Source organism: Acartia tonsa, chromosome 14 (genome assembly GCF_053477335.1).
Source record: "Acartia tonsa isolate MP-2025a chromosome 14, ASM5347733v1, whole genome shotgun sequence".
In the NCBI taxonomy this organism is placed as follows: domain Eukaryota; kingdom Metazoa; phylum Arthropoda; class Copepoda; order Calanoida; family Acartiidae; genus Acartia; species Acartia tonsa.
Genome location: NC_137273.1, coordinates 5,751,770 through 5,779,508, shown reverse-complemented (window position 1 = coordinate 5,779,508; position 27,739 = coordinate 5,751,770). Strand labels below are relative to the sequence as shown.

The 27,739-nt window shown below is 32.3% G+C and overlaps 4 protein-coding genes across 5 annotated transcripts; all 4 read right to left on the bottom strand.

Moving 5' to 3' along the window:
- Positions 1-127: 127 nt before the first annotated feature.
- On the bottom strand, positions 128-3,096 carry LOC145305270 (uncharacterized). Of its 2 annotated transcripts, XM_080146871.1 has the most exons (7): positions 2,962-3,096; positions 2,481-2,559; positions 2,102-2,140; positions 1,592-1,750; positions 1,032-1,141; positions 546-698; positions 209-283 (listed from the first exon to the last, which is right to left on the bottom strand). In XM_080146871.1, the coding sequence occupies exons 1-4, from the start codon at positions 2,991-2,993 to the stop codon at positions 1,712-1,714; spliced, it is 189 nt and encodes a 62-aa protein (XP_080002997.1). In that variant the 5' UTR covers positions 2,994-3,096; the 3' UTR covers positions 209-283; positions 546-698; positions 1,032-1,141; positions 1,592-1,711. The 2 variants fall into 2 exon arrangements, with proteins under 2 accessions (XP_080002996.1, XP_080002997.1); XM_080146870.1 differs by lacking the exons at positions 1,592-1,750; positions 2,102-2,140; positions 2,481-2,559; positions 2,962-3,096 and having other exon boundaries at positions 128-283; positions 1,032-1,147.
- A 175-nt stretch (positions 3,097-3,271) lies between these two features.
- LOC145305267 (methyltransferase-like protein 25B) lies at positions 3,272-10,721 on the bottom strand. Its single transcript, XM_080146867.1, has 14 exons — positions 10,612-10,721; positions 10,005-10,067; positions 9,486-9,620; positions 8,799-8,926; positions 7,239-7,297; positions 6,496-6,581; positions 5,989-6,070; positions 5,752-5,863; positions 5,572-5,635; positions 5,188-5,273; positions 4,716-4,800; positions 4,325-4,441; positions 3,808-3,931; positions 3,272-3,473 (listed from the first exon to the last, which is right to left on the bottom strand). The coding sequence occupies exons 1-14, from the start codon at positions 10,669-10,671 to the stop codon at positions 3,334-3,336; spliced, it is 1,341 nt and encodes a 446-aa protein (XP_080002993.1). The 5' UTR covers positions 10,672-10,721; the 3' UTR covers positions 3,272-3,333.
- Positions 10,722-10,739: 18 nt separating this feature from the next.
- Positions 10,740-19,719, bottom strand: LOC145305268 (tRNA 2-selenouridine synthase-like). The gene is made up of 18 exons (XM_080146868.1): positions 19,563-19,719; positions 19,331-19,399; positions 19,145-19,189; positions 18,749-18,860; positions 18,081-18,146; positions 17,817-17,897; positions 17,404-17,543; positions 17,243-17,285; positions 17,103-17,160; positions 16,787-16,864; positions 16,127-16,168; positions 15,415-15,469; positions 14,911-14,966; positions 14,492-14,566; positions 13,278-13,313; positions 12,995-13,056; positions 12,152-12,257; positions 10,740-10,866 (listed from the first exon to the last, which is right to left on the bottom strand). The coding sequence occupies exons 1-18, from the start codon at positions 19,637-19,639 to the stop codon at positions 10,769-10,771; spliced, it is 1,299 nt and encodes a 432-aa protein (XP_080002994.1). The 5' UTR covers positions 19,640-19,719; the 3' UTR covers positions 10,740-10,768.
- A 1,826-nt stretch (positions 19,720-21,545) lies between these two features.
- On the bottom strand, positions 21,546-25,900 carry LOC145305265 (uncharacterized). The gene is made up of 5 exons (XM_080146864.1): positions 25,709-25,900; positions 23,789-23,887; positions 22,872-22,986; positions 22,255-22,436; positions 21,546-21,939 (listed from the first exon to the last, which is right to left on the bottom strand). Exons 1-5 carry the CDS (start codon positions 25,718-25,720, stop codon positions 21,817-21,819), a joined length of 531 nt encoding a protein of 176 aa, XP_080002990.1. The 5' UTR covers positions 25,721-25,900; the 3' UTR covers positions 21,546-21,816.
- Positions 25,901-27,739: the final 1,839 nt, after the last annotated feature.

The following is a 27,739-nucleotide window of genomic DNA, read 5'->3' as shown; positions in this document are numbered from 1 at the left end:
TTTCTGTCCCGATAAATCTTCACAGAAGAAGCAAAAAGAGGAAAATATACCCGGGTAAAGGTTATTTCCTCATCAAGTAATTTTTATCTTTGTTTTTAAATCTTATTAACAAGAGTAAGTAATAGTATACTTTTGAAAAGTTAGTATTATTTCGTAGGCAATTTTATATTAATGATTTTCACCATTTGATAAAGTATAACACAAGTGCCTAAATCAAAGACAGCCAGACGAATTTTCAGCTTTCCCCCACCAAGTTTCCTCCATACAAGAACCGGTTTGCCATCTGAAAACATAAAGAATATCTAAGTGGAAATTTGAGTAAAACTATTCTATAAAGTTGTATATGTGTTTTCTATGTCTTCTAAGATCTCGTAAAATGTAAGACCTATTGTGCCAATTTTTCTAAGTAAAAAGTTTTGTATGAGATGAGTAAATACCTTCACGTCACCTCACAAAATTTCGTTTTTTTATCATGCAAAAGTATAAAAAATTGAGGTGGCTAGGTAGTGGTTATTTAAACCACCAAGAAAACTAAAATTTTCCACCTTGATTTTCAACAAATATAGAGAAATGATCGCCGCTGCCCTCTCTAAATGTAGTTTGCGCCATTTCTGCCACGTGGTCAAACTTTCCCGCCAAATTTGTCTCAATTTCTGCCAACTTGGCTGCGGTAATACTGCATTGGTAACTATGCGTTCCTGATATTAAAACATTATTAGATAAGATCTGGTTTTATGAACACTTATGAATTTGGAAAAGTGAAAAGCTAATTGCCCCTTATGCATAGAAGTACAAACTCCATGGAATAACAAACAGTTCAGCCAACATTAGCTAGTCCGACAAAAAGAACATATTTATTTATTGTTCAAAACTACAACATAGGAATTCTTTAAAAACATACCTAAAACCTTTTAGATCATTCATGTAGGCTTTCAATTGCCATTTTTTGGTATTAACTCAAATGTTCCTTCTCATTTTTCAAAAGTAGAAGCTTTACTAACAGTTAGAGGAAAACTTACAATATTTTATACCTGTCAAAATAAAAACTTTGATATCTTTCCCAATAAATTCAGATTTGATGAACAATTCTCCTGTTTCAAACACAAATACTTCAGGCTCCATTTTGTTTTTTTATTGTTCACTAAATAGGGCAACAGGTTCAAATCTGTGTCAATTTAAATGTAAAAAAAAATGTTTGAATGTGTAGAAATGCCTACAGACAACTTAGAAAAAAATATTACATGTTTTGTTAGTAGCTCAGCTACTCTATAATTTGAAAAGTCTGTCTAAAATGTCTCAAGAAATTAGTATTTGATGAGAATTTAACAAGCTTGGTTCGTATATCTGGCAGTAATGCCTTGACATATTTTTAATTTCTTTGAAATATGTCCTTTACTCGGCTTCTATTAGATATAGAAAGGCAAAATCTGAGATTAATGGGCATCTAATCTGATATTTTTTTATTCGTCTGCCTGTTCGATGAACCTAATAATTTAATGACATGTTTTTCACTACTTCTTCAGGATGTTGTCATATTTTCCAAAGATTTAATTTGTAGTTACTAAATTAATTTAATTGACAAGATATGAACCTGTTGTTTAAAATTCAGAAACCAAGGATGATATTAACTTCACTTGGTGTTGTATCAATGTTTATTAATTTTATAGTTTAACTATAATAAAGTCTTCAGGTGTAGAGATTTGTTGCTAAGTTAGGCTTTGTATGCGTCACGTAGGATTTCCATGATAACCTGAAATATTAACATGCTTTGTTTTTGATAACTTTTCCTTTAAACACTTTTAGGGGGTTGGGGGGAGGTGGAATTATTTTGTAGGGGCGATTTCTTTTGGGAGGGCGGTGATACCCTTCCCCAAAATAGTTATTAACCTTTCCAGTAGAAGTTATATCGTAAAGGAGAACCATATCGGTTTAGCAGTTAGCAATATCCTTCGGTACAAACAGACAGACAGATACACAGAGATCCTTTTACTTTTATATAAGGATATTGCAAACGAATTACGTGATTTTTTTAAAGTTTACCAAAGTGTTGAATTGATACAAAGAGAGCAATGTTACAAAGAGCATATAATATTTTTCCTACCTGAGTTGGAACATTCATCTGCACAAGCCTCCAGATAGCCTGAAACAAAATTTTAATTTATCACAAAAATACACCTACTTATTGTTTTATTTCTCAAAGAGCATTTTAACTACTTACCAAAAATACAATGGGCATAAAGGAAATAGGTAGTAGCTTTCGCAAAATTACATCAAGTTGTGAGTAAGATTTCAGTCAAATCACGTTATATATCAGTTGGCACAAAAACCTTGATACTTTTATTCAATTATGTAGTGTCCAAACATTCCAACAGAAAAATTTAATTTGAAAGGGGTAATTTTGTTTATACTTATAGAGGATGTACATCAATTTATGGACCACTATCTTATCGCTGGTTGCAATCCCTACTGTTGATGTTTACCTGAAAGGTGGTGTTGTCCAAGTTGATGCCTAGCATGGAGTACAAGGCATACACTTCCAGCTCTGAAGGACTCAGGGTGCTGAAAATAAATGGTAATAAAAATAAAGTAAAAGATAAAATATTTTGTCTTATACCTAATAAACAACTAATTGACAACCTCTTTTCTCTAAAACGCTCGTGATAATCTTATGAGTGACGGAATGATTCTAGTTTATCTTCGTCGATTATTCCTTATTTAATTTTAACATCGCCGGATTTTTTAACACAACAAATACCTATTGTTTTTTTTTATTGTGAGAGGGAACATGGGGGAGGGGCTGTATGTAATAAATTCATATACATTCGCATTTTAACTGATTCGTTTCATCCTAAAGCAAGTGTTACGATATTTGATCACATTTTCAATTTAGAATAAAAGGTTTTTAAAATGCACCCCAACTCGCCCCATAGATGTTTTGTTTTTAGGAGAAAAACTAGGTACCTCTTTGCAAGGATTTGCATTCTTCTATCCATACATCCCAACTATTTATCTTTTAATTATTCTGAAAATTAAAACTTTAGGTGCAACCTCATTTGTTCTAAGAATTGTCAGCTTACACGTTTCAAATAAACAAAGCCATGAATGTGACATATTATGACATCAATGAGGTATTAGCTTTTCAATGCATTGCATATACTTCACAATAAAACAATTAACCTATGCATTTTTAGCGTTGTCCTTAATGAAACTTATGCTGTCCTTAAATTTTAAAAGTTAATTGGAAAGTAACTGATTGATTGATTAGCCATAGTTTCTTAGTGTTTGTGCCTAAATAGCCATGGAGTAGGCTGATTAAGTGATCAAAATATATCCCTATCTTTTACTATTTTTGGAGGCATATATAACAGTATTTCTAGGACTAATAACATCATCAAATATATAAACAAGTTCAATATCACATTCATGTTCACTATCACAGTATATTTGGTTCATTTGTTCTTCAATGTAGGCCTGTAACAGAAGACTTTTGAAATGTAAAACGTCAGTAAAATGGTAGGTATAAGTTTTAATTGACCCAGATAATAAAATAAATACCTCATACGGCCAAAACACTTATATATTATATAAGGAAAGGCATTTTATTACATATGCATTACACATTAAGAACTTAAAATCTAAAAAAAACACACAACCTTGCTATTATATATTTTACCAGTGTAAATTTCAAAAGAATTACGTAACATAGTCACAGACATAGTGAGGGATGTCAAACATATAGAACACACAATGTGTGTTAAGTGCAAAATTTCAAAACTAGAATATTTTATTCAAAAGTCATTTGTTCCTTTCTATCAGCTAGGATTAGTTGCTCAATAACTTGTTGAACCAAGAACTGAAGACCAGTAAGATTTTCAACAAACTTATGTAGATATCTCTTTGTTTCATATATACTCTGTAAATGCATCTTCTCCTAGAATGATAGATACTAGGTAATTTATCCTAAAAACAAGGATAATAACAAAACTAGAGTAACATGCCTTTAATATGTTGAGTTGAAACAAAGCTAGTTTTAAATGCGTTAAATATCACACTGTGTTGTTAAATTGAAGAGTAGCAAGCTTCAAAATCAGTGTACAAGAAATCTGATACCATTTCGAATTTACTTTCAAATTCTTCATATTTGCTTTAAGTTATATATTAGCTCAAAATTGGCGCAGGGACTTTTTGGCATTAATTGTAGAGTAGGTAGGTATACTGCATGAATTGTCAGAAATTGCATTAAAACTTCCCCTTTTGTACTGATGTTTTCACGTACAGCAGCTAAATAGCTAAAGAAAGGCTTTGTTGAATAAAGTAATTTTACCTGTTCTGTAAAACTGAGATCATAAATATTTTCTAGATTATCAACATAGCCAACAAAGTCTTTAATTTCTGATTTCTTTGTAGCTTTTCTTCGCTTCTTCTTTAGCTCCAATCCAACCTTAAATAAAAACAATATTAGTTTTCATGGAAGCATAAGACTTTAGAAATGACATAAGGACAATTACGTTCAAATTATTGAAATATACGGTCAAACAATGAAAATAAGAAAATAGAAACAAAAAAAAACTGAAAGAAGATTGAACAGTGGGGCAAATGAAACCATATTTTTAAATCCTGTCTTTGCCACACTGTTAATTTTGTACCTAGTGTGAATACAATTAATTGTAAAAAATGGAAAATTGAAAAATTAAACTTAAAAGAAATTTTTTCACCTGTTTTGAATACATCTCTAGAACAGAACGAAATAGTACATTGTTGCTGTGTTCTATGTGCTCAATATCACTCATTTTCATCCATCTAAAATAGCATTAACTAGCGGATACGCCCCCAGAGGTCTCTAGGGGCACTTAAGTTAGGGGGGCATGGCAGGGAAGTCGACTCCCCACTTTACATTAGGATAATATTTGAAGAATTTTTTTGGAGGAGGTATTTATTTCTTGGGTGGGTGGATGATGGTATCCTCCCTAAAATTGTTAAAAACCTTCCTACCTTCAATATACGGGCGGGTGATTGGGTCCTTTCCCCCCCAAACCTACCCAGCTTCAATAATATACTACCGATATCCTTCGGTACAGACATATCCTGTTACTTTACATTAGGATAAGGATAAACATTAAAAATGTATGCCATAAATGGTGTAGGTATAAATTTTTTTAAAAATTATGCAAATTAAAATTTAATTACCTTGATAATGGTTCATTAGCACCAAGCCGCAAAAAGAAATGATTGAAATAGTTTACATTTAACTCCACAGATGCTTCTTTTAATTTCTAAATAAAAGAACATTTCTAAATTATCAATATTATTGATGAAAATGTTACAAATCGACTCATCATTGCAGGAATCTTCATGTAAAGTGGGGATATTTAGAGATTAAACAAAGGATGATAAACAAAATTACCCTTTAGGTAGATAAAGATTATTAACCCATTTGTTGAAAAGTTTGAACTTTACTCATTTGGAACCAACATATAAAAGTACCAAAATTATGAGCCAGCGCAGTTATAAACCTTATTACAGTAAATAAATCAAGTGTAGATAAGCTTCATATATGACATCAAAACAAACCTGACTAATAGGAAAATCATTAGAATTCATCTTGTGATAACAACATGATACTACAGCTAAACTTCTAAAATAAAAACACCAAAATATTTAAAATCCAACAACAAAAAGGTATGATTTTATGCAAAACTTGTTTTTAATTTTTATATATGAACATTTTTAAAAAGAACGATGAAAATTTACCTGATTTTTTCCGAATGAATGAAAGTTTTAATGATTTGATTAGTTAAATCTCCACAGGCATGTAAAGCAACCAAACAGCCATCTTTTTCATCAGAAATACTTTTTTCCACAGCTAAAAAAAAAAAAAACATTATCTAAATATCTGCTTAAGGTTGTTTGTCTCAATATTGAGCTTCGATTTAAATGATGTTGTCCTCCTTGTTAAGACATAGATGTAAATGTAATTTGTTAGCTCACCTTTTACACAATCTGGTTGAAAGCTAAAGTTCATATGTAAATGCTTCATTGTCACTGAATTATTCATTCCTTCACTTTCTTTCTAAATATGTGAGAATTATTAATAATTATTAATTGATTTAATATTCTCAATCTTATGTAAAATGATGAGTTACCACCATGGTAGTTTAAGAGTTGAACATTTGCAGGGATCTTAAGGAATAAGACAAGACAATGTAAAGTCTGTGATAATAGGTATACAATATAAACATCCCCATTGATGATTAACAAAAAAACTACCTCTTCTGTAAATTGAAATTATAGTTAAAAAGTTTAGACACTTTCTACTGGTTTTGAACAAAAAAATCGAAATTGATTAAAAGAACCAAGGTAATGTTTATAAGCCAACGAATAAAATAACGTTTTCATGAAACTTTGGGTACCAGTGTTTTTTTTTGAGACTATAATGTTATTGGTAGGTAGGAGATAATACAAATGAACTTTCAGAGTAGCATCTATATATTTTACCTTATGCCGTTGAATGGCAGATTTATGGAAAGCTTCGTTGCATTCAATGCCTATCACATCAAATCCATAACTCAACAACTTTTCATCTACAAATAAATAATAAAATTTAAATGTGATCAAGGGGGGGGGGGAGTTTTGAAGAGTTAGAAGTCAACCTATGAAACAAAATATGCATATTTTTGAATGTTATTCACATATTTGAAGAAAAAAATGCATATTTTGTTTCATAAGTTGACTTTTAACTCTTAAAAAAATTTTTATTTTTACCTGTACAGAGAGGACCTGGAGGCCTGCAGCTCCTGAACTTGGAGGCCTTACCAAAAAAATCTTTAAACTTGGGAAAATCCATCATATAATAATGGTTTTATCCCTAATAACCTATCCTCTCAGTCCAAAGATAAAGCCTATACTCACTGTTTACGCAAATGTGTCAAAACTCCCCCCCCCCCTTATTACCTACCTAACAAAAAAATGCATTAGGTAGGTATTTTTAACCAGAAATAAAAATCCAACAATCACATCAGTTCTCCATTTATCAACTAGGTGTTACGCCCCTGGACTCTAGAGGAGGGCGGGGGAGGTCAGAGAAATAGCTTAAAACCACCCCCCCCCCCCCCAAGATATTCATATAACTTACCTGAAAAGTACAACCAATGCGAACCCACAATTTTTGAGATCTTAAGCTTCAGAGAAAAAAAACTACTTTAAATTATAGGATTATACCTCACTAATAAAGAACTTACCTAAATAGCCCAACCCAGATCCAATATCGACAATGCAAAGATCTTCTGTTTTTAATAATCTAAAAAAAAATATTTTAAAGTTAGTATGTTTTTCAACCTATTTTAAAAAAATTACACTATTCTAAGACATGAAGATATATATTTCGATTTTAGCAATCATTTTCAATTCATTTTGTCTAAAAAAATATAGGCATGAGACATTAGATAACAGCAAATATAATCAAAGATATTAAACATAAATTTATATAGAACAATGTCACAAATTATTTTGAATCTTAGGTATCACCATAGAATACAGATGACTACTGAAAAAGTTTGAAATAAAAGATTAAAACATTAGTTTTTTAAAACAGGAGGAGTAGGGAATAATTCTTGGCTTGTTTGAGTTATGGGGCGGGGCATAGTTTTTATTAAAGGAATTTTTTTGATGGTTAGGAAATAGGCTGAGTTTTGGATGGTGAGTTTGGTTGAAGGCGGAGACAGAAAAAAAATGGGAGGAGACAAAAAAGTGGGAGGAGTGGGGGGGGGGGTATGAAAAGGTTGTGAATTTATCTTTGTCCTTGGTTGTTCATGGGTGGAGATTTGGATTTTGAAATCTGTTAAAAAAAATGGGTGGAGTTATTCCTGAGATGGGAAAAATTTTAATCTTTATGATATCCTGCTTTGTTTAGGTTTTAGGATGGAGGAAGAATTGGTGTTCTTTTGAATTAACCAAAAAAGTGAAAAAATGTGTACATTTTTTTTATGAAACATGAAATGAAAACTACATGGTATAAAATGTTGACTTATTTGAGAATTTTGGAAGTATAATTTGATGATGCAAACAATTGATTTGTGTTTAGGGATAACCTGAATATCAAAGAAGCTTAATCCTTTGAAATGTTAACTGTGTTTTAAAAGTTTTTTTTATAAAAATTTGCAAATGCACACAGTTATTTTAAGTTTAAAGAAATGTTCAGAAATAAAATATTTTTTACAAACTAAATGATGAGGGATTTTTAGTAGATCTCTGAAACTGCAAACAAATGTTATGTGTTGAAAAAGAAATTTGTTGGAAAGATGGGTCTTGTTTGAAAAAAGGATTTTTTTTTTGTTTAATTGATGATTAAATGTTTGTTGGGTGAAGCAAATTACACAATTTTATTGAGAGCAGAATCAAAAGACCTAATCAAAAGTTTTTCCCTAGCTAGGCGTATCCAGGGTATCTGTGCTTCTTATTTTCTCTATTGGGACAATTTCCAAGTCCTGTAGATTGTGTCCTTGGGCCTTGAAATGACTTCCAACTGTAGTTGATCCCGTTTTAAAAAAATTAACAATAATAAAAAAAACAGTCTACAAATTCAGGGGATTTATGTTATGAAATTAAGAGTGAAATATTTAAAAAATGTTTTGTAAATTACGGAGGTAAGTTAGGTCAAACATGGGAGGGACTTTAAACTGGTACCCAAAGATTGTTACTTACTTACTTGTTACTCGTACCAAAAACTTCATTTCTTTGTTTTTATACCATTCTTAGGAGACCACAAGACTCCTAAGACAACAAACTAGAAATAAACTTACTTGTTATCAATAAATTGAGTAAATCTTCTAACTTCGTGGATTTTCTTTTCACTGTGACCTTTCCACAATGAAGGATTTTCTTTATCATTGGAACTATCAAATTTAAATTCTTTATTCTTCATTTTTATCTAAATATTGGATATATTTATTATTTGTTTTTGCTTTAATGAAGTTTGATATTTTAAATATACTTGCGACACTTATAATAATGACGTTTTATTCAGATGGAAGACTACTGACATAATTTACACCCCTTTCATCTTTCAAAATCTAATAGCAAACAAATGCAGAATCTCAGACATGAGCATCAGAAAGATTAGTATTTTGTTGTCATTGACCCATTTCTACCTATTATAGATTTTCAATATTCAAACCTTTGATTTAAAAACAAGGATGACAACATCCATAAAAGCGAAGCACTGAAACGGTAGGACAAACGGACATTAACATTTGTATATTGTCAGAACTGAATAATCAGAATATAAATGTATAAGAGTCGAACCAAAATTGTAAGTAAATTTGTTGAAAAACTGCTGAATAAAGAATAATGTTTATGGACATACTTACATTTTTAGAACTTGATTGTAGAGTAGCTTCGCTTATAACATTATACTTTAATGTCTCAGGAACGTACGGACGGACCGACCCTAATTATAGAAAAGCTTCGCTTTTAAAAAAGAATGGTACCTTATTTAATCTAAATTTGAATTGCTGTATGAAATTTTGCTCAACTATAGCAATGCTTTTCTTGTATTCATCCGCAAATTTCCCTTCCGTAGTATAAACGAAGGTTTTGTTAAATTCATCTATATTTGTATCCTTCAGAAAGACTTTGGTTTATACATTACAGTCGAAGTCGACCCTAAACTTTTTTTTGTGGGGGGGGGGCATTGGTACATAAAAACATCTTGTTACTTTTTGGTGTCAGACGTTGTCAAACTAAGGACCTTAAGTTACCTACAAGATCTCAATCTCTATTTCTAAAAGCTTGATAATACATGATAGTATTGTCCCTATTGATTTCGAAACTTGCTGAAAGTTAGATTCCTAGGGCGATTGGGCAATGGTCATGTGATACATGCGAATAATATTTTTCCAATAGTCTTTTTCGTTGAGCTTTGCTTCTATGGATGTTGTCATCCTTTTTTTTAAAGCGCAGCTAATCTATAATTAATGCATATTATTAATATTGTATAAAATCTCCTTGAGATATTGGAACCATTGATAAGGAATATTCTGTAATGTTGTTTTTGATAATATCTCAGTAACCTAAAATAATCAACAGAAACATTTACCTACCTTCAATAGAAGCGAAGCTGATTAAATATTTTTTTAATCTAAGAAACAGCAGAATTATATAAGGACAGACAATACTTCAACATTGGCCTTACTTTCTAACATTTTGAGATAGATAGGTATAATATTTGTCTTTTATGTTTTTGTTGATGGTAATAAAATTGTCCTATGAAATTTTTTTCAAAATAGTTTTTCATGAGGAGATTGGAAGCTACTTTTTATGTCCTTAAATGTAAATGGGTTTGTAATTATGCTAGTGATGTTTAGGGGTGTATATTCTACATGGGATCCCCTGCTCGGGGGGGGGGGGGGGGGAATAAAAAATAATTGGTTGGAGGGAAAATGTGTGGTAGGAGGGATAAAATAAATAAAATATTGAGTTCTTTAAATAATTTTCCATTTTCCCCCCTACTTTGTGAGAAAAAACTAGGGGGGGGGGGGAAATAAAAAGTTAAAAATCTTGTGCAGAATATACACCCCTGGATGTTTTATAGTAACTTTATAAGGTAATGCTTACTTTAAAATTGAATATCCAAGAATAGTCTTGGAGAAACAAAACTGTTTCATCAAAATCCATTTTTGTTTCTGATCTGAAAAAAAATTGTGTCTGAAAAAAACGAAAGCTAAGAACACGAACAATAGAAAAAAAAATTGAAAAATGTATTTTTAAGATATTAAAGAATAACACAGAGGCCAATTGTTTCTCCTTCATGTTTATCTTCATTTTCATCTGCACCAGTTTCTTCCTTATTCTTCTCTATGTATTCTTTACCTGAATATTGATCAAAATTGGATATTTCTAATTAGATTATGTAAAGCATTAGATTTAACTATAAAAGCTACCTATGTACTTTATAATTTCGAAGGGCCGTTCTGTACTTATGTTACAGGGGAAATGTGATTTTTCTATTGCTATTAAAAGTAGATAACTAAAATTTTTAGAAAAGATTCTCCAGATCTTATAACTTGTCTGTGTAACTATTCTTGGTATTTCTGTTAATTGTTTTCGTGTTTATGAGTTTCGCTAATTAACCCTTACAGATCGGGGGGGGGCTCCAAGAGCCCCCCCCCTCTAGTTTTTTCAATCTCATTTTTTTTGTAGGTAAGATGGAGAGCTGTAACTTCATGACTTTTTAAGTTTAGTAATTATACGTCGGCAAGAGTTGATTTTATTAGGATATCTGGTCTGTGTCGGTTGTGGTGTCCGGTCAAAGTCGGTTGGGTAGCAAAAAAAATTAGAAAAAATTCTAAATAAATCTTAATTTCTACATTATGACTTTTGTGTATAAGGTAGAAACCTAAAATTTTTTTGGTGAATACTTAGATGTCAATGACCTTCTGAGAAAAATGGTGTTATGACCGTTTGACCGCTCCCTGACCGACTTTATGACCGATTTTTGTCCGGCTTTTACTACAGACATATATCATGAATATCGTGGCTTCTATTACAGCTAGAGACCTATAATTTTTTTTGGTAAATCCTTGAGCAATAATAAACAGATAAAAATATTAATTTGCGCCGCCAACCGCCGTTTTACCGCCGTAACCGCCGAAAATGGCGGTTTCCGTTATTTGCCGTTTTTCGGCGATGATCAGAAAAAGTAATTTTTTTGTTATGAAAAATAAAAGTTCGTTCTAAAATTTGGTCATCATAGCTGCAAAATTGGCCGCTCTACGGCTGTTTCAAAATTTAGCGGCTGGCCGCTAAAAAGCGGCTAAAGAGCGGTCTGACTGCTATGACTAGAAAAAGTAATTTTCTCTAAAAATACACATGAACCACCAGAAAAAAAATTACGTCTTTATCTGTACCAGGAGCCGAGATAGAGGGGGGGCTCTTGGAGCCCCCCCCCCCCCCCCCCCGATCTATTAAGGTGGGAATAGGGGTCCGATCTGTAAGGGTTAAAGATGTCGTCCTTTTTCCAATTAATTAAGATTTATTAAGACTTCCATACTTTCTCGAAGTATTCATTTTTTTATGTTTTTTTAAATAACAAAACTTATTGAAAATCCAAAGTCTAACAATTTATAATATTTACCCTTAAAAAGATATAAATTACCTATATTAATGAAGGTATCGATATATTGGCTGGCAGCTAGCTTCTCCGTGTCTAATAGCAACCCTGAGGGCATAGGTAGGGTGGTCATGGCATCTCCTACAGGCGTCTAAATAATTTAATATTAAAAAAACTTCCAGAAACATTAGGTGAGAAGCTTAGTATTGTTCCTGTGTGTATTACTGACCAGGAATAAGGTGTAACCAACAAGCGAAATAAATCTAAAATAATATTTGGGGGGCAAATGGAGATGTCGTCAATTTTACGATGTGTTGCCCCCCAACGACAGCTGAAAAACATGGTATAGGTTTCGTGATCTTTTTCCGAATTAATTTCGTTATTAGTATAAGCTGATTACTGACTCCCCCCCCCCCTTCCCATACAAATGTCTCCTGAAAAATCCCCCCTTCTAAAATTTATATGATTTTAATTTTTTTATTTTAAAGCTATAGCCAAATATAGGTGGGGGGAGGGGGGGTCTCCCCTCTTTATTTTAGGCAATTACTCAGGGAACCAGGAGTGTATATTCGGCACAAGATTAATTTTCCCCTTGCTGCAAATTTCTTTAATTTTTGCCCTCCTAGTTTTTTTTCCAGCAAGGAAGGGGAAAACATGGAAAAATATTTTCAGAACTCTTTATTTTATTTATATTATCACCCCTCCCACACATTATTTTAGTTTTTTCACTTAGGAGGGGAGAAAAATGTTTTCATTTCTCTTAATTTTTACATTTTTTTTACCCTCAACAACATACTTATTTTTTTACCCCCTTCCCCCCTTTAGCAGGGTCAATTTTGTAGAATATACACCCCTGAAGGGAACTAAGGACGAAGCCACTAGCTTTACCTTGTAAGAAGCATCATAATACTTGATAAGACCAATAACCAATTCTCGATAGTTCTTCTCTTCTAAAGTATATGAACAAGATTTAAAAATTAAATTAAAAGAATTAGAAGATGGTGTGTTAAAATAAACTATTTACTTGATACAAGGATAGGCAAAAGTCTGATAATGTTTTATCTTTCTCTTAATGACGTAAAAAAATGTATTTTGGAGGCTCTGAAGATAATCATAAACAAATATGAAATCATCAGCATTTTATAAAAAGTATACTTTATATCATACTGACCTAAAAGGTTAAGCCAAGCAGTGCACGTTTTCTTTCCTAAAATAAGAATTTAGAAACCATACATATGGTACATTAATAAAAAAATTATAACACGAATTTAGATAAATAGGGAGGTAGGTTGTGCTAAAATTCCGTAAATGTGTGAGTTTTAAGAATTTAAAATAGAAGTAGAACTCTAAATTTTGTTTGGCAGTAGCTCTACTATAATACAATACTAGCGGCTACGACCCTAGAAGCTTCTAGGGTTACTGGTAGGAGGGGGAAAAGTCGATCTCATCACATTTTAAATTTGAGTTTCAAAGGAGTTTTAAAAAATATTTTGGGGGGAGGTGGGTGAAGACACCCTTTCCAAAAATAGTTTAAAACCTTCCCAGCACCTATAAGAAGCTTCACTGTAAAGGAGAACAATATCGGTTCAGCGGTTAGCGAGATCCTTCGGGACAGACAAAAAACGCTTACTACTTTATATAATAGGATAGTACATATCTACGTTATACGTCATTAAATTAACTGCAATGCCAAATTTAAGAGTTCTACTTCTATTTTAAATTCTAACTCACACATTTAAAGGAATATTAGCACAACCTACCTCCCCCTTTATTTACATATATGATAACTAGCAATAAAAATTAAGGATAGGGCTGGGATCTTGAGCGATAAGACAATGAACGATAAGATAATGAACGATAAGTATAAGATATTTATACCGCCAATCACGGTAAAAATTGCCCGTTCTTCAGATTTGAATTATTAGTTAAAAAGTTTAAACACTGCTTGTTTGTACAACCCAATCAAGATTAAATATAAGTCCCTTAAGTTTTTGAGCCAATGAATATTTATATATATTGGGTACCAGAATACTTCAAAATGTTTCCATCCTCCCAGAGAACTAATTGAAATTCTGAGCTTGATCTTTATATGTGTAGCCGGTGCAGTTGCCGCTGCCAGAGGTACAGCCAGTAACCTAATAGCAATCTTTAAATCAAATTGGCTACGCGTGGCCACGGCTATATGCGATATTTAAATAACAACCACTTTTTGAATTTTCAGTAAAACTATGAAGAAAAAATAATATTAATTTTAAGTTAAAACTTCAACCATTTAAAAATCCGATGTTTTATTGGCAGCTCTGGCAGTGGCGACGGCTGCACATTTGAAGATATAATAAAAAAGTCTAATACAATTGAAAGACAAGCAGAATATGTAAAAGAAACCTGCGTATTTTTCTATCCTCTTTAAAAGTTCAGGAAGATTTAGTTCTTGGTTGTGAATGAGGTAGTCATAATCCTGATTTTAAAATGAAGACAATAATATTTTAATCTATTAAAATCCAATCAGTCATTTATTATTTTACAAGACCACGAGTTTATTTAATGGCCCCCTTTATACACAGTAGGTCATAGGTGTACAAATCTAACTTTGGAAGCTAGTAAAGTTTTAAGAGTGCTGTAAATTATTTAACGCATGCCTTGACCCAAAAAGCATAAAATCATAATCTATAAGAGTATTAGGGAAAATCCCGAAAGAAAAATCAACCTAATCAGTTCAATAACTACTGATATATTCATTTTAATCAAACGGACGGACAAACATGGTCCTATTTTGTATCATAGATTATTGTCTCCTCTTTCCTTGAGAATGTAATCAACTCTGTCTTCCAAACTTACATTAATGTGGACTCGGGGTGAACTAAACATAAAATTAGTTAGTCTTTTACATCATCAAACTTTATTAAAAGCAAAGCTACCCTACAACTATAGTATGTAGATTTTTTATGTATAAAAAAGTCATTCATACTACTTCTCATACTTATCCAGGGGTAAAAGGAAAAATATTTTCAAAACTCTTTATTTTATTCATATACACCCCTGTACTTATCTTTTCATAGTTCGTAGTTCATATTCTATTCTTTATTTTTTAATATAAAACTATAGGTATAAATGCTACGCTTATCACATTGTGTCCAATTGTCCTAAGAATCACAATTTAAAAATCACTTCTAAAGGACAAATCTATTATAAAAATACCAAAACAAGTAAAAAAGTCCAAAAGTTCTGGCTATGATCACAAGGGATTCGTTTATTACAAATTATTCCTTATTGTTGCAGGAATGTTGTACTAAAAATAAACAATTAACCTGCACATCTTTTCAAACAGCCGTCTAGAAACATTTAGACTTCCTATCCGTGACCCTAAAACATTCATTTTTATACAGGGGTGTATATTCTGCACAAGATTCATTTTTTTCCCCTACTGCAAATTTTTTTTTTCCCCGCCTGGTTTTTTTCAAGCAAGGAAGGGGTTAAAATTGAAAAAAAATTCAAAACTCTTTATTTTATTTATATTATACCCCCTCCCACGCATTATTTTAGTTTTTTTTCACCAAGGATGAGAGAAAAATGGAAAAAATGTTTTCATTTCTCTTAATTTTTTTAATTTTTCCCCCCAACATATTTTTATTATTTTATTACCCCCCCCCCCCTCCCATCAGCCGTGTCAAATTAAAAAATATACACCCATGTTTTTATACAATTTCCATAATAATCTTTCTAATGATAAAAGATTTATTCTTGAATTTATGCAGGAAAAATGATATATATTTGAAAACTATTAAGGCAGGGACAAGGGAATGATATTCTGACAAACAATTCGAAAGGAAAATTTCACCACTACCCACTTCTCTTTTTCCGTCCCTTCTTACCCACCCCTCTTCACTTACACAAGAAAACAAAATATACTTCCAAATACTTTAAAAGGTTTTAGTAGAATTGATTGTTACAATAGATTTTGTCAAAATTGCGCAATTTTTGAAGGAAAAAAATCCCCAAAAAGTGAAAAATGAAGTTTACCTTCATTTTCTACCCACACAACTTGGTCAGTCTTCAAAGATTCTGAAATTCATGAATGTGTCGTTATGCTGATAAAAAAATTAACATGATCTGTGTGTGTGTCTGTCTGTACTGAAGTATCTCCCTAACACATGAATCGATTTAGTTCTCCTTAACAATGTAACTTCTGGTCCTAGGAAGGTTTTTAACTATTTTGGAGTAGGGTACCAAGAGCCTTCCCAAGTAAATTGCCTCTAGAAAAAAATACCCCCCCCCCCCCCATTAATAATGCAGTTTTCTACTTCTTCTATTTTGAATTAAAATTGAAAAAAGGAGTCGAATCTATTCTTGCTGTTTTAAATTAAGTATTTTTTTAGTTACATATACGTATAAGGAATTTATGGTTTACTTAGTCCGCCAGTCTGTCAGTAATACCATATGACTCTAATTTCATCTCCGATTGAGAAAAATGTATATAATCTGCGTGTTCTGAACGTTTGGAATCTTATTTCCAGAATGGCTTCGAAACCGATTAACATCCGGTGGATAAGAACCGTTCTAAGCCACACTGAAAAATCATGTATCGTATCATATAGGTAGTTCTTTACGAATATAAAAATCAACAATCGTATCATTAAAACCAGTTTTAAATAACTGTTACACCAGGGAAAGAATCATTACCTATATAATTGTAAAGTTCAGTTTCAAACCATTTTTGACTTGGCTGTCCCGAGTCTGGATAATCCCCCAGAATGGAACCTGAAACAAAATTCATAAAAACTGATTTTACTTCTTGAAGTTCTTGTTCATATACAGATACAAATATGAAAAAAGGGAATTTTTTGTGAGAAATTTTAAAGACATAATCTTTTTTACTCTATGGATAGGAAAATGGAAGCATGAAATGGAGATCAATACCTAAACATAGCCTTCTTTTCATTGTATCTCCTATCTAAACTACAAATGATACCACAAACATCAACACAGCAAAAGTTACCTTTATGTTTGGCAAAAAATTCCAGGTCCAAAATTTGTTCTCCTCTCTCCTCTAATGCCTAGTGTAAAAATTCTTCTGTAACTTTTTTAATGTCACGAACTACAAAGAAATGTATTTAAAACATCACAAACAAAACTAACCTTTAAAAGTAAAGTTTTCCCGCTGCCTGTATGACCGCTTATTCTAAAATAAATCAATAAAATCTTAGGTAAAAAAAGATGAATCTACATTTTCAAAAAAAATTATGGGTTATAGTAAAATCTACAAGATATGCAAAGAAATCAAATTAAGCATTTCTTACCTAATAAGTTTAATTTTATCAAGGTTTTTATCCAGTTGTCCACTCCCTTCCCCAGGTTCTTCAATGCAGAGATAATTGCAAATATGTTTTCTATATTGCTTATATCCACCCTGCATTAACGAGGGCTGAAAACCAATCTCCTGAAATAAAAAAAGTTTTCTAAGGTGAACATTGAACATTAAAAGCAACTAGTTAAAAAGCCTTGCAAAGTAAAGCCCACTGCCCCTAAAAAGTAAAGAATGAGGCAACAACCCAACAAACAATCAGCCTCTTTTTTAACACGACCTTTGCTTAAAAGTTCTTATAGTGCATAGAAATGAGTTACAACTGTTTATCGGCCAAGGGCCTAAAGGCACTCACCAAAAGTAGGAACCAATGTCACAATGACTATGCGCTGTCAAGATGATTATTACCTTAAGGATTGTTGCCATAGATCTTGACCGTTGTCCACCTCTCCAACAATAAACTAGAGGTTTATAATCCAGACTTTTATCCTAAAATATGACAATTCAAGATTTTCATTTAACAATCATAACAACATGTGATAAAAAAAAGATTGATGTTAATCTGTCTTAAAAATAATAAAAATGTAGGATGCTACAAGTAAACGTTTAAACAAGTTTTAAGCAGACAAAGTTAAAGAGATCTTGTTCAATATTTTAATAGTCCCTAAATACCTGAAAATGATTCATAATATGATCACTAATATTACTTGCTATTAAAGCAGCACCAACTTTTCTTCCCTAAAACAATTAAATATGCATATAAGAAAATAGGAAGCTCCATTATCTAATATATGATTAGGTAATTAAACAATACACTATAAGCTTTACATAAAAGTGAAACAAACCAAAACCTGGGATCTAAAGGGATAAAACATTAGTCGACAAATTGATGTACAGTACATTCCCAATGATAATACATAAAACTCAAATTTTCAAAATTGAAAAGAAAAATTTCTAAGAGGATAACGCCAAGACCTTATATTGCTATTATACAATTTTTTTTATAATTTCTTTCTTTAATAAAACAATAAATAGGGTCATAATTAAAAAGTCTATGCAAAAAAAGTATCTTAAATAATAGGTACCAAAAATATGATGTTTTGTATACCTACTAAAATTCGTGATTCTGTCAGGATTTGGTCAAAAATAGGCATTGACTAAAACAGTTTACAAAAGATACACTATACTACGCTGTAGGGCCACGGTGAACTACTAATCTGTAGATTACATTTAGTGGTTGAAACGTTTGGACACTCAACTTAATGAACCAACCAATCAAAATTCAAAATTCAACAATAGTTCCAAAGGTTGTTAAACTAACGAAAAAGAAAACGTTATACCTGCAAAGTATCTTTGGAATAAAGTGTTCCCACTTCTGCCCTTTGTTCATTGCTGAGAACTGGAAGATTAATCGCCCCCTGGACATGGTCTTCGGCAAATTCTAACGGCGTTCTAAAATCAAATAGCAGCGTATTATAGACAAAGGAGCATTTTTCTAACCATGCAGGTTCTTTCTATCCTGTGTGCTAAAAAAGCGAAATAAAAATAAACTTTAAAAGGAACAAATTTTACAACTTTGGTTTAATTTCCAATCAAAAATAAAAATATTTTCATAGATCAAATTAATAGGTATACGAATATACATACGAAAATAGCTGCAACACCCCCACTCGTTAAAATTCTTTTTTTTGTAATTTTAGGAATTCTATATATATAGGTATCTAAAACACACTTACCGTACATCAATGATTTCATCAAAAGTGTGATTCTTAATTTCTGTATAAGTTTAGATAAATAATTAGATAATAATAAGAAAATTAGGTTTAGCTTTTTGTTAAAATCTTAAGATCTAACAAACCAAACAATTATATATAAGAAAAAATCTTTTTCTCTGTTATAATAAATATCTAAAATTTCCTGTAAAACTGACAATAGGTAGAATTGAAACAATTTCTTTCTGCGTTCCTTTGCTTGCTTCTGGCATCTTGTAACTATATAATAAGTATTTACAATTAATAGTGTAATATCAATCAATTAAACCGGCCAAATAGTTTACATGTTTAATGTTAAAAAGTATAGTTATTACCTAATTATAATAAAATTTTATTTTATATAAATCACATTAAATCAACATATCAACAATGATAATTTTACCTCATATATTCTTTTAGCCGTTTAAAATTGACATTTGCACCTTTCGCTTTTCGTAACAATAGCGACAGACAAACCATGTGTAATTATAAAATATAATGTTGTTGTTGTCGATGTAAACCTAGCAGACGAACTAATTTAATCAACCAATAAAAATCTGGGAAGGAAATAAATCCACCAATAAAAATTAATAAATTTTCGAATAACCAATGGGAGGTAAGTAAATAATGAAAATTTATAAAACTCTTCGCGGCAATAGCGCACTATGTGGCTGTTAGTAAAATGTTGCAAAAATACTTAGCTTTTAATTTAATTTGCAACTTAGATTAGATTAGATTTTATTTTGACACAAACACAAAGAAAAAAGAAATAAGCAAATAGTATACATTTATGTACAATTTTATCCTATCATATGTATCACAGTGCAAATGTAGGTGCTTTGACTTTTGTGTCAGAACCTAAACTGGGACTTTGCTTTTATAAAGTCTGTCATAAAACCTCTCTATATATGATTTATTTAAGGCTGAATTCCCGTGACCTTGGCAAAGCAATTGATAAAAATTACCATTAATTAACTCACTTCAGGAAGGTTCTATGAAGAACTTTATAAAAGCAAAGTTGTTCAAAATTTAAAATAAATAATCTTTGCTTTTCTTGTCATGATTATGCGGTAACTCCTAGTGGGTGAAAATTGAACTTGAAATTTTCAAATCTAATTTTCTCAAAAACCGCTGAATTTTAGATTTTATTGAAAAGTGAAATGAAGTTACCTAACCAAGGGTAATGAAATGCACTAAGTCCCAATTTAGGTTCTGACACAAAAGTCAAAGCACCTTCGAATGCACTGTGGTATATGAATGCAATTTTAACTTTGGAAGAGATTACTTAAGATACACATTCATATGTTATTATTGATACTGCCCCCATTTTTTTGGGGTAAATTTCAGGTTTATATTGACACTATATAGAATTGACACTTTAAAATTGAGATCACACAAAAGCTTCAAAAACAGGTCTTTTTGCAGATTATTAAAACTTCGCACTGCTTGTGTGGTCGCAATTTTTGCATTACAGAAAAAAATATTTTCATTGGTCATTTTTTTGCATGAATCAACCATATTTTGGCTTGGGGCCAATTTTTTTCAGGGCGGGATGATTTTATACACCTGTATAACTAATATTCATAATTTAGCACATTGATGATTATGGTAATACTAGGAGAAAAGGCGGTTAAAAACCGCCTTTTGGCCCAAGGTTTGAAAAAATATTTTAGCAAAAAATCTTACATTGACTTTATATGTCTGTCTGGTAAACATCATAATTATGATTTACTTAAAAATAAAAATAGATAGCTGATTTGTCTGTGAGGATTTCGTCAACTAAAAGGCATCATATAATCTTTGTCCGTCAGTCTGTCCACTAAAAAAACTTAGGTAGCTGTCATTGATAGAAGCTAGAAAAAGTAAAATAAATGCAGAATATGACAGCGGCATTAAAACATGGCTGCCAGTGTTTGAAATTCACAAATATTGTTAAGGGAATCTACACGAGAAAAATAAAACTTTAAACTTTCATAGAATTTAACTAAATAATATTTTTGTGATGGTCTCTGGTGGACTGAGTATCTTGCGATGCTATTCATCAACTGGCATGTGTATGAGTGTGCTCGTAGTTTTGTCGAAAGGTATTTTAAATGCGAAGCATCTACAAAAGTGTCATCATCCCTCACTTTCTGTAAAGTACCAGCGAAGATAAACAAAATTAGCACAGCTGTAGATTAAATTGTTGGCTGAAAAGTGCTGAAACTTCCAGTTTGTACAAACTTCTTATTTTTTTTTATAAATGTTCCCAATGTTTTAAGACATCTACATATCGGATGAGCTTGTTTTGAGTACCAGTTTAATTTTCAAACCATTGTCCCCTTACTCCATGCATGCATATTTTACTTATTAATTAAACAAACAGGAAATAGAAAATAACATTATATTGATTTTAATATTTATTTAATCAGGTAACAGTTTTTAATGTTTCTGACGCTCATTTAACATTATTCAAACATTTTTGAAAAAAATATTTGATTAATCTTAAAAGACAAAATTTTGTATTTACATTTTGATTGGCAGTGTTATGCTTAAGCTTTTTCATGATTTTCAAAAAGTAAAATCATTTATTTATTGTTGTTTTCGAAGCATTTCCAAAGATGGTTTTGTGTGTATGCTCTTTAATTGCACTGATCTGATGGCACTGAGAGATGGAATTAAGCACAGGGAACGGCAATACCCCATCCGTTGTGGCAGAGAGGGTTGAGGTCGACCTGCTTGACAACGGGCTTGTACACGTAGTGGGGAACCTCAACCTCGGTCACCTCAGGCTCAGCAATCTAGGATACGAAATTCTATTATCATCCTGTTAAAATTTTCAATTATCTTTTTTAGTAAGACTATTCTTTAAAAAAAGATATTTTTTGTGTTTGTATATCTGTATTAGTCCTACTCCTTAGAAATGTCTCTTATTATAGAAAAGCTTCATGTTAGTTCAGAATAGGTTTCAGTAAAGTTTATCAACCCCTATAGATTTGATTCAACTGAATTTTTATTATAAAGTATCCCTTTTTTAGTAGCAAAGCTACTTTAAAATTAGTTACCTAGTGCTTCCGTCTGAAGTCTTGATATCCCATAACTTAAAACAAACTTACCTTAACAGCGGGGGCAGCAAGGGCATAGGGGTAAGCTCCATAGGCAGCATAGGGGTAGGCACCATAAGCATAACCGCCGAGGAAGGGGTATCCGGCGTAGGCGAGGGGAACGGTGGCGGCAGGGGTCTCAACGGCAGCTTCGGCCTCAGCCTCATCAGCCTGGCGCCTCTTTCTGGCCTCACCTGTAAAATATACGGTTTCAATTTTACTGTTTTATTATTAAAATGAAAAGCTATTGCAAAAATAAAGCAAAATTCCATATTTTTTTTTATTTAATTACTGTTAAAGCATTTAAAACCTGGTTGAAATAAGACCATCATCTAAGAAAAGAATTTTAAAACTTAAGCAAAACAGTTGAAATAAAAATGGTCTAAAGGTTTTTTTGAGATGAACATTTCTAGAAAATTCTGTTTTTTAGCGTTGCCTTTCAGAATCAATACCAAAAGATTTTGTGGAGCAGATACCTAAAACTAAGGTTATTATATTCTTTTTATGAAAGTTTTAAGCGTATCATTTGAAAATTTAAATGTAAATTAGGCAATTTTACTTCTTTCGCATTTTACTCAGAAGGAGCCTAACCCCTGCGGGTTTCAAGCAAACCTTTTTTCCTAACTTACCTTCGGCAAGACAGGGAACGGGGAATCCAAAGACGTTCGTGCATCCGGTCTCCTTGATTCCGTAGGTCAGGTGTTCCACGGGAATCTCAACTTCCTTGGGCACAAACTTGGTTACCTGCAAATACATGTTATTTTAGTAGTTGTCCTGTACTAAAAGTGATTGAGTCTGTCTGTCTATAATGCGTAATGCTGCTCTATATTCGGTTCTTTCTGCTGTATAAATACACTGCAAATTCCTCTTACTTCAGGAATTTTATTCAGGATAACTCTGAAGGTCTATCTATCTATCAAAACCTGGGGGGTGTAAGTGTGATAAGGGGTGAAGACAGGGCATATGGGTTCCCTCCGTACACCACTATCTATCTATCTATACCTGGGGGGTGTAAGTGTAGGTGAGGGGTGAAGACAGGGCATAGGGGTTCCCTCTATACACCACTATCTATCTATACCTGGGGGGTTTAAGTGTAGGTGAGGGGTGAAGACAGGGCATATGGGTTCCCTCCGTACACCACTATCTATCAATCTATACCTGGGGGGTGTAAGTGTAGGTGAGGGGTGAAGACAGGGCATAGGGGTTCCCTCTATACACCACTATCTATCTATACCTGGGGGGTGTAAGTGTAGGTGAGGGGTGAAGACAGGGCATATGGGTTCCCTCCGTACACCACTATCTATCTATCTATACCTGGGGGGTGTAAGTGTAGGTGAGGGATGAAGACAGGGCATAGGGGTTCCCTCTATACACCACTATCTATCTATACCTGGGGGGTGTAAGTGTAGGTGAGGGGTGAAGACAGGGCATCGGGGTTCCCTCCGTACACCACTATCTATCTATCTATACCTGGGGGGTGTAAGTGTAAGTGAGGGGTGAAGACAGGGCATAGGGGTTCCCTCCATTCACCACTATCTATCTATACCTGGGGGGTGTAAGTGTAGGTGAGGGGTGAAGACAGGGCATAGGGGTACCCTCCATACAAAAGTTGGCCTTGAGCGGCAGAAACAACAGCAAGCACCAGCTGGAAATATAATAGCTGTTAATAAATGTATCTATTATAAAATATGTAATTTTATTCAAATATAATCCCAATTACAGAAGAGCTTCGCTATAAGAAAAAAACATTTTGACTAACACTGTAACTACAACAGAACTTCACTTTTGGCTCTTGAATATTTAAAGCAAAACTTTTCTATATTTCTGTGACGGATAGCTAGCTAGCAAAATATCAACTTCAAATTTTGGCATGATGATTTTTGCCTTGTTATTATTAAGAGTGTGTAGTAAAAATACTCTAATATTTTGAACATTTTCTGGTATTTAGTCTTAACTTAGAAACCTTTAATAATAATATTCTGTAAATAAATTTTTATGTCTAACTAAGATTTTTAAATATCTTTTGAAATTTGAATAACATAATTAAGTGCGTCGTGGTCATACAAATAAATGATTTATTAGAAATAATTTGCGAATTTGTAAATTTATTTCAAGTCTTTGTTTCAAGTACATTTTTTGCATGAATTATTTTTTACGCTTCTAGAATTAAGTATGCGAATTTTTAACAAAAACAATCATTTGTCATTAGAATAATAGTAGCTATATTAAAATTGTTAAATATTTTGCAAAGTATTTTAACTTAAATTGCGGGCTTAGCCTTCAGGCCCTAAGTAAGTGAAAAATAGATTAAAACATGCAAGAACCAAAACACGAGCATATCTGATAATAACAGACCCATCTAATAGTTTGCGAGATCTTATAAGGCAACTACTGCTACTGTAAGTGTTTAAGATCAATGTGATACAGTATGAAGTTATTTTACCGACCAACTGACAACCAAATATGAATTTTAAATTATCTATAATACAAAGTAGAACGATGTCTGTCTGTCTGTCTGTCCGTTTGTCCGTCCGTCTGAAGCTTAAGATCTCGGTAACCGCTGAACCGAAAGGGCTCTACTCTTCAGGGAATATACCTACTGGTCCGGTGGTGGTTTTAAGCTATTTTCTTGGGAGGTGGGGCACCCCCAACCCCCTAAAAATAACACCCCCCCCCCCCCCCCATTTTTATTTTATTTTGTAGGAGATATCCTTGGTCCTGAAAGTAGGTAATTTAGTCCCCAAAATTGTTAAGAAAATGTTATATTAAAAAAAACTTTGAGAACTTGCGTAATCGTATTGAACAGCCACTCCCTCCCTACCAGAGATCAATCTGAATATACAGAGCAATTATTTATCTAATATAACTTTCTTTCCCCAAATTTCTAGGAATCTCCAAAGGCACAATTTTACATATAAAAAAAATTGGTGAAAACAAGGATGACAACATCCATAAAAGCGAAGCAATGAATTGGTAGGACAAACAGACATTAACACTTGTATAGTGTCAGAACTAAATAATCAGAATATAAATGTATAAGAGTCGAAGCAAAATTGTAAGTAAATTTGTTGAAAATCTGCTTGATACAGGATAATGTTTTAATAATTTTAGGACTTGATTATAGAGTTGCTTCGCTTATAATATTGTACTTTGTTATCCCAGGAATCAATATACCAAAAACCAGACCAATCGGATAATAAGATCACATCACATAAAAATTTGTTGTAAAAAAAGTAGAAAAATCAACATGTTTAAAATGGACGTAAGGACTATAATGTTGCTTCGCTTTATAAATCGTTCCTAACCACTACAGGAATCACCATGCAAAGTTTTAAATCGTTAGGATAATTCTAACATGCCTAAATTAACGAAAAATGCTATCTGTCTCGGACGGACCGACCCTAATCATAGAAAAGCTTCGCTTTTAAAAATATTGGTGAAGAAACTATGAATAATAATGAATTACCAGGGATCTCATTTTGTTTGAATGAATTGTCCGAGCTCTGTGAACCGACTGAACTAGGTGTGGTCAGGCGCAGACACTATTTATACTCAACAAAGGGTGGACGGACGATTTGTCGTCCCGTCACAAACTCCGCGCCCCACCCCCTGTCCCTTTTGGCCACCCCAACCTTCCCTTGAAGAATATGCAGCCCCCAGCAAAAAATTCTAGTATCCGCCTATTATTTTCTATATTTTAGGTATGCGATGTTATTTTACAAAACCACAAAAAAAGTAGTTAGCAGGGAGGGTTGGGACATTGAAGTGTAAATTTAATTGTTAAATATAAAACCTACAGCAGTGGTAATTTTGTTTATAATTATAAGTCTTATACATTGTCTTACCCCAAGTTTATCTTATTCGTTAGTTTTAAAACGTTGGGTAATTTTTATGAATTTTCACTTGCAGTGTACAAACATTTTAACCAATGTTAGTTTGTCAAATTGACTTTCAATCAATTAAGGATTTGCTTTCATGGGATGCTGCCATCCTTAATAGTTGTTTTCGAATATGTTTGATGGTCAGGCATCATTTGTTGAGTATTTTTGCTAAGATTATTCGCTCTTATTTTTAATATTGTAGAAACACCCTAAGAAAATATACGTAACGCGCGTAAGACATCCAGTAAAATCTCATCTTCATATAATAAGGCTGTTATACAGTTCTGCGCTTCTTAGAGGACAGGGAACAACATTCTGAAAAAGAGTATTAACAGGGATAAGATAATGGACGATTATAATTTTTTTTCGCTGTTCATGATTAAAGAATATAAATATTTATTTTTTATGTAAACCTCGTGATTTTCTTTAAATCATAGAATAATTTCTGTCCCTTTTTATGACATTTGAACATCTTCTATATAACTAACTTTGTCTGTTTGTCCATCGATCATTTGCTTCGCTTTTAATGGATATGATGCCACCCTTGGTTTTTAAATTCTTGTCCCTATCTATGAAAAGAAGTAGTACTATGTTGCTAACACACGCCCGCCAGATTTTTAAACCAGTGCAGTGGTGTTTATTTATTCAGAACAGTAGTTTAAAATAGCAAATAATTGCTACTCTACAGTACACACCCGCCATAGTTTTTAGCCGGTGCAGTGGTGTTTATTCATTCAGGACTGCAGTATAAAATAGTACAATTTTTTGGATGTGAATTGTGCTTTATAGATTTTCAACTTTCCTTATTATGTCACTAGCGACTGTGTGCCTAATTATACGCTTGGTAGCATCCAAAATGTATGGAAAAGAATAGAAAAAACTATATAGTTTGATACTTTTACGGCTTCCCTATATTGGAGAACTCATTTTTTCAGTCGTTTCAAAGATTTTTGGAAAGCTTCAAATATTGTGTAGGCCTTTTTATTTATAAATCTTTAGATGGTTTAAGACTATTTTCTGCCCCCTCCTCTCACTTTAAATACAGAGCCTTTAGATGTTAGGGCCACATATACTGACCGTTAAAAATGAGAGTCAAATTAAAAAACAAAGATTGTTTTGGGGTATCTAGTTTGCTGTACCCTAAGAACAATTTGCTACTTTAAATCTTTATCAATGATAGAATGCTTGAAAAATATTTTAATAAGAGCTTGGGATGAAAGAAAATTAGAGAGGGAAGGATAAATAAGAGAGAAAGAAAAGAAAAGAAAAGAAAGAGAGAGAAAATTAATAAAAAAGGTAGAAAGTAAATGAAAAACATAAAATTGACTTAAAAAGTGACGAAGAAAAAAATAAGATTTCTTCATACAACAAGGATTACAACATTTATAAAAATGATCATTAACTTTTTCGACAGAATATTATTTAATATCAATTGTAGACAAAATTCAATTTAAATTTGTTGTAGAATTGCTAGAATACAGGATATTGTTTAATGATATACTGAAATGTTTAGGATTGTTTATAGAGAAGAATCGCTTGTTGTCCCAGGAATCATTGAAAAACAGATGAGTACGATAATTATATCATACTTAAAATTGTTGTCGAAAAAGTTAAAA

Excerpts from the sequence above, each read along its gene's own strand:
- LOC145305267 (XM_080146867.1), bottom strand. The coding sequence starts at position 10,671 with ATGGATTTTGATGAAACAGTTTTGTTTCTCCAAGACTATTCTTGGATA. Across the intron at positions 6,582-7,238 it reads ATCTGGGTTGGGCTATTTAG|ATGAAAAGTTGTTGAGTTAT; the intron begins GTAAGTTCTTTA and ends ATTTATTTGTAG. Across the intron at positions 3,474-3,807 it reads ACTAATCCTAGCTGATAGAA|AGGCCTACATTGAAGAACAA; the intron begins AGGAACAAATGA and ends GTCTTCTGTTAC.
- LOC145305268 (XM_080146868.1), bottom strand. The coding sequence starts at position 19,639 with ATGGTTTGTCTGTCGCTATTGTTACGAAAAGCGAAAGGTGCAAATGTC. Across the intron at positions 12,258-12,994 it reads ATTATGATGCTTCTTACAAG|ACGCCTGTAGGAGATGCCAT; the intron begins GTAAAGCTAGTG and ends TAAATTATTTAG. Across the intron at positions 10,867-12,151 it reads CGATACCTTCATTAATATAG|GTAAAGAATACATAGAGAAG; the intron begins GTAATTTATATC and ends ATCAATATTCAG.
- LOC145305265 (XM_080146864.1), bottom strand. Across the intron at positions 22,987-23,788 it reads CCTACACTTACACCCCCCAG|GTAACCAAGTTTGTGCCCAA; the intron begins GTATAGATAGAT and ends ATGTATTTGCAG. Across the intron at positions 22,437-22,871 it reads CGTTCCCTGTCTTGCCGAAG|GTGAGGCCAGAAAGAGGCGC; the intron begins GTAAGTTAGGAA and ends TATATTTTACAG.
- LOC145305270 (XM_080146870.1), bottom strand. The coding sequence starts at position 1,122 with ATGGAGCCTGAAGTATTTGTGTTTGAAACAGGAGAATTGTTCATCAAA. Across the intron at positions 699-1,031 it reads CAAAGTTTTTATTTTGACAG|GAACGCATAGTTACCAATGC; the intron begins GTATAAAATATT and ends TTTTAATATCAG. Across the intron at positions 284-545 it reads TATATTTGTTGAAAATCAAG|ATGGCAAACCGGTTCTTGTA; the intron begins GTGGAAAATTTT and ends TTATGTTTTCAG.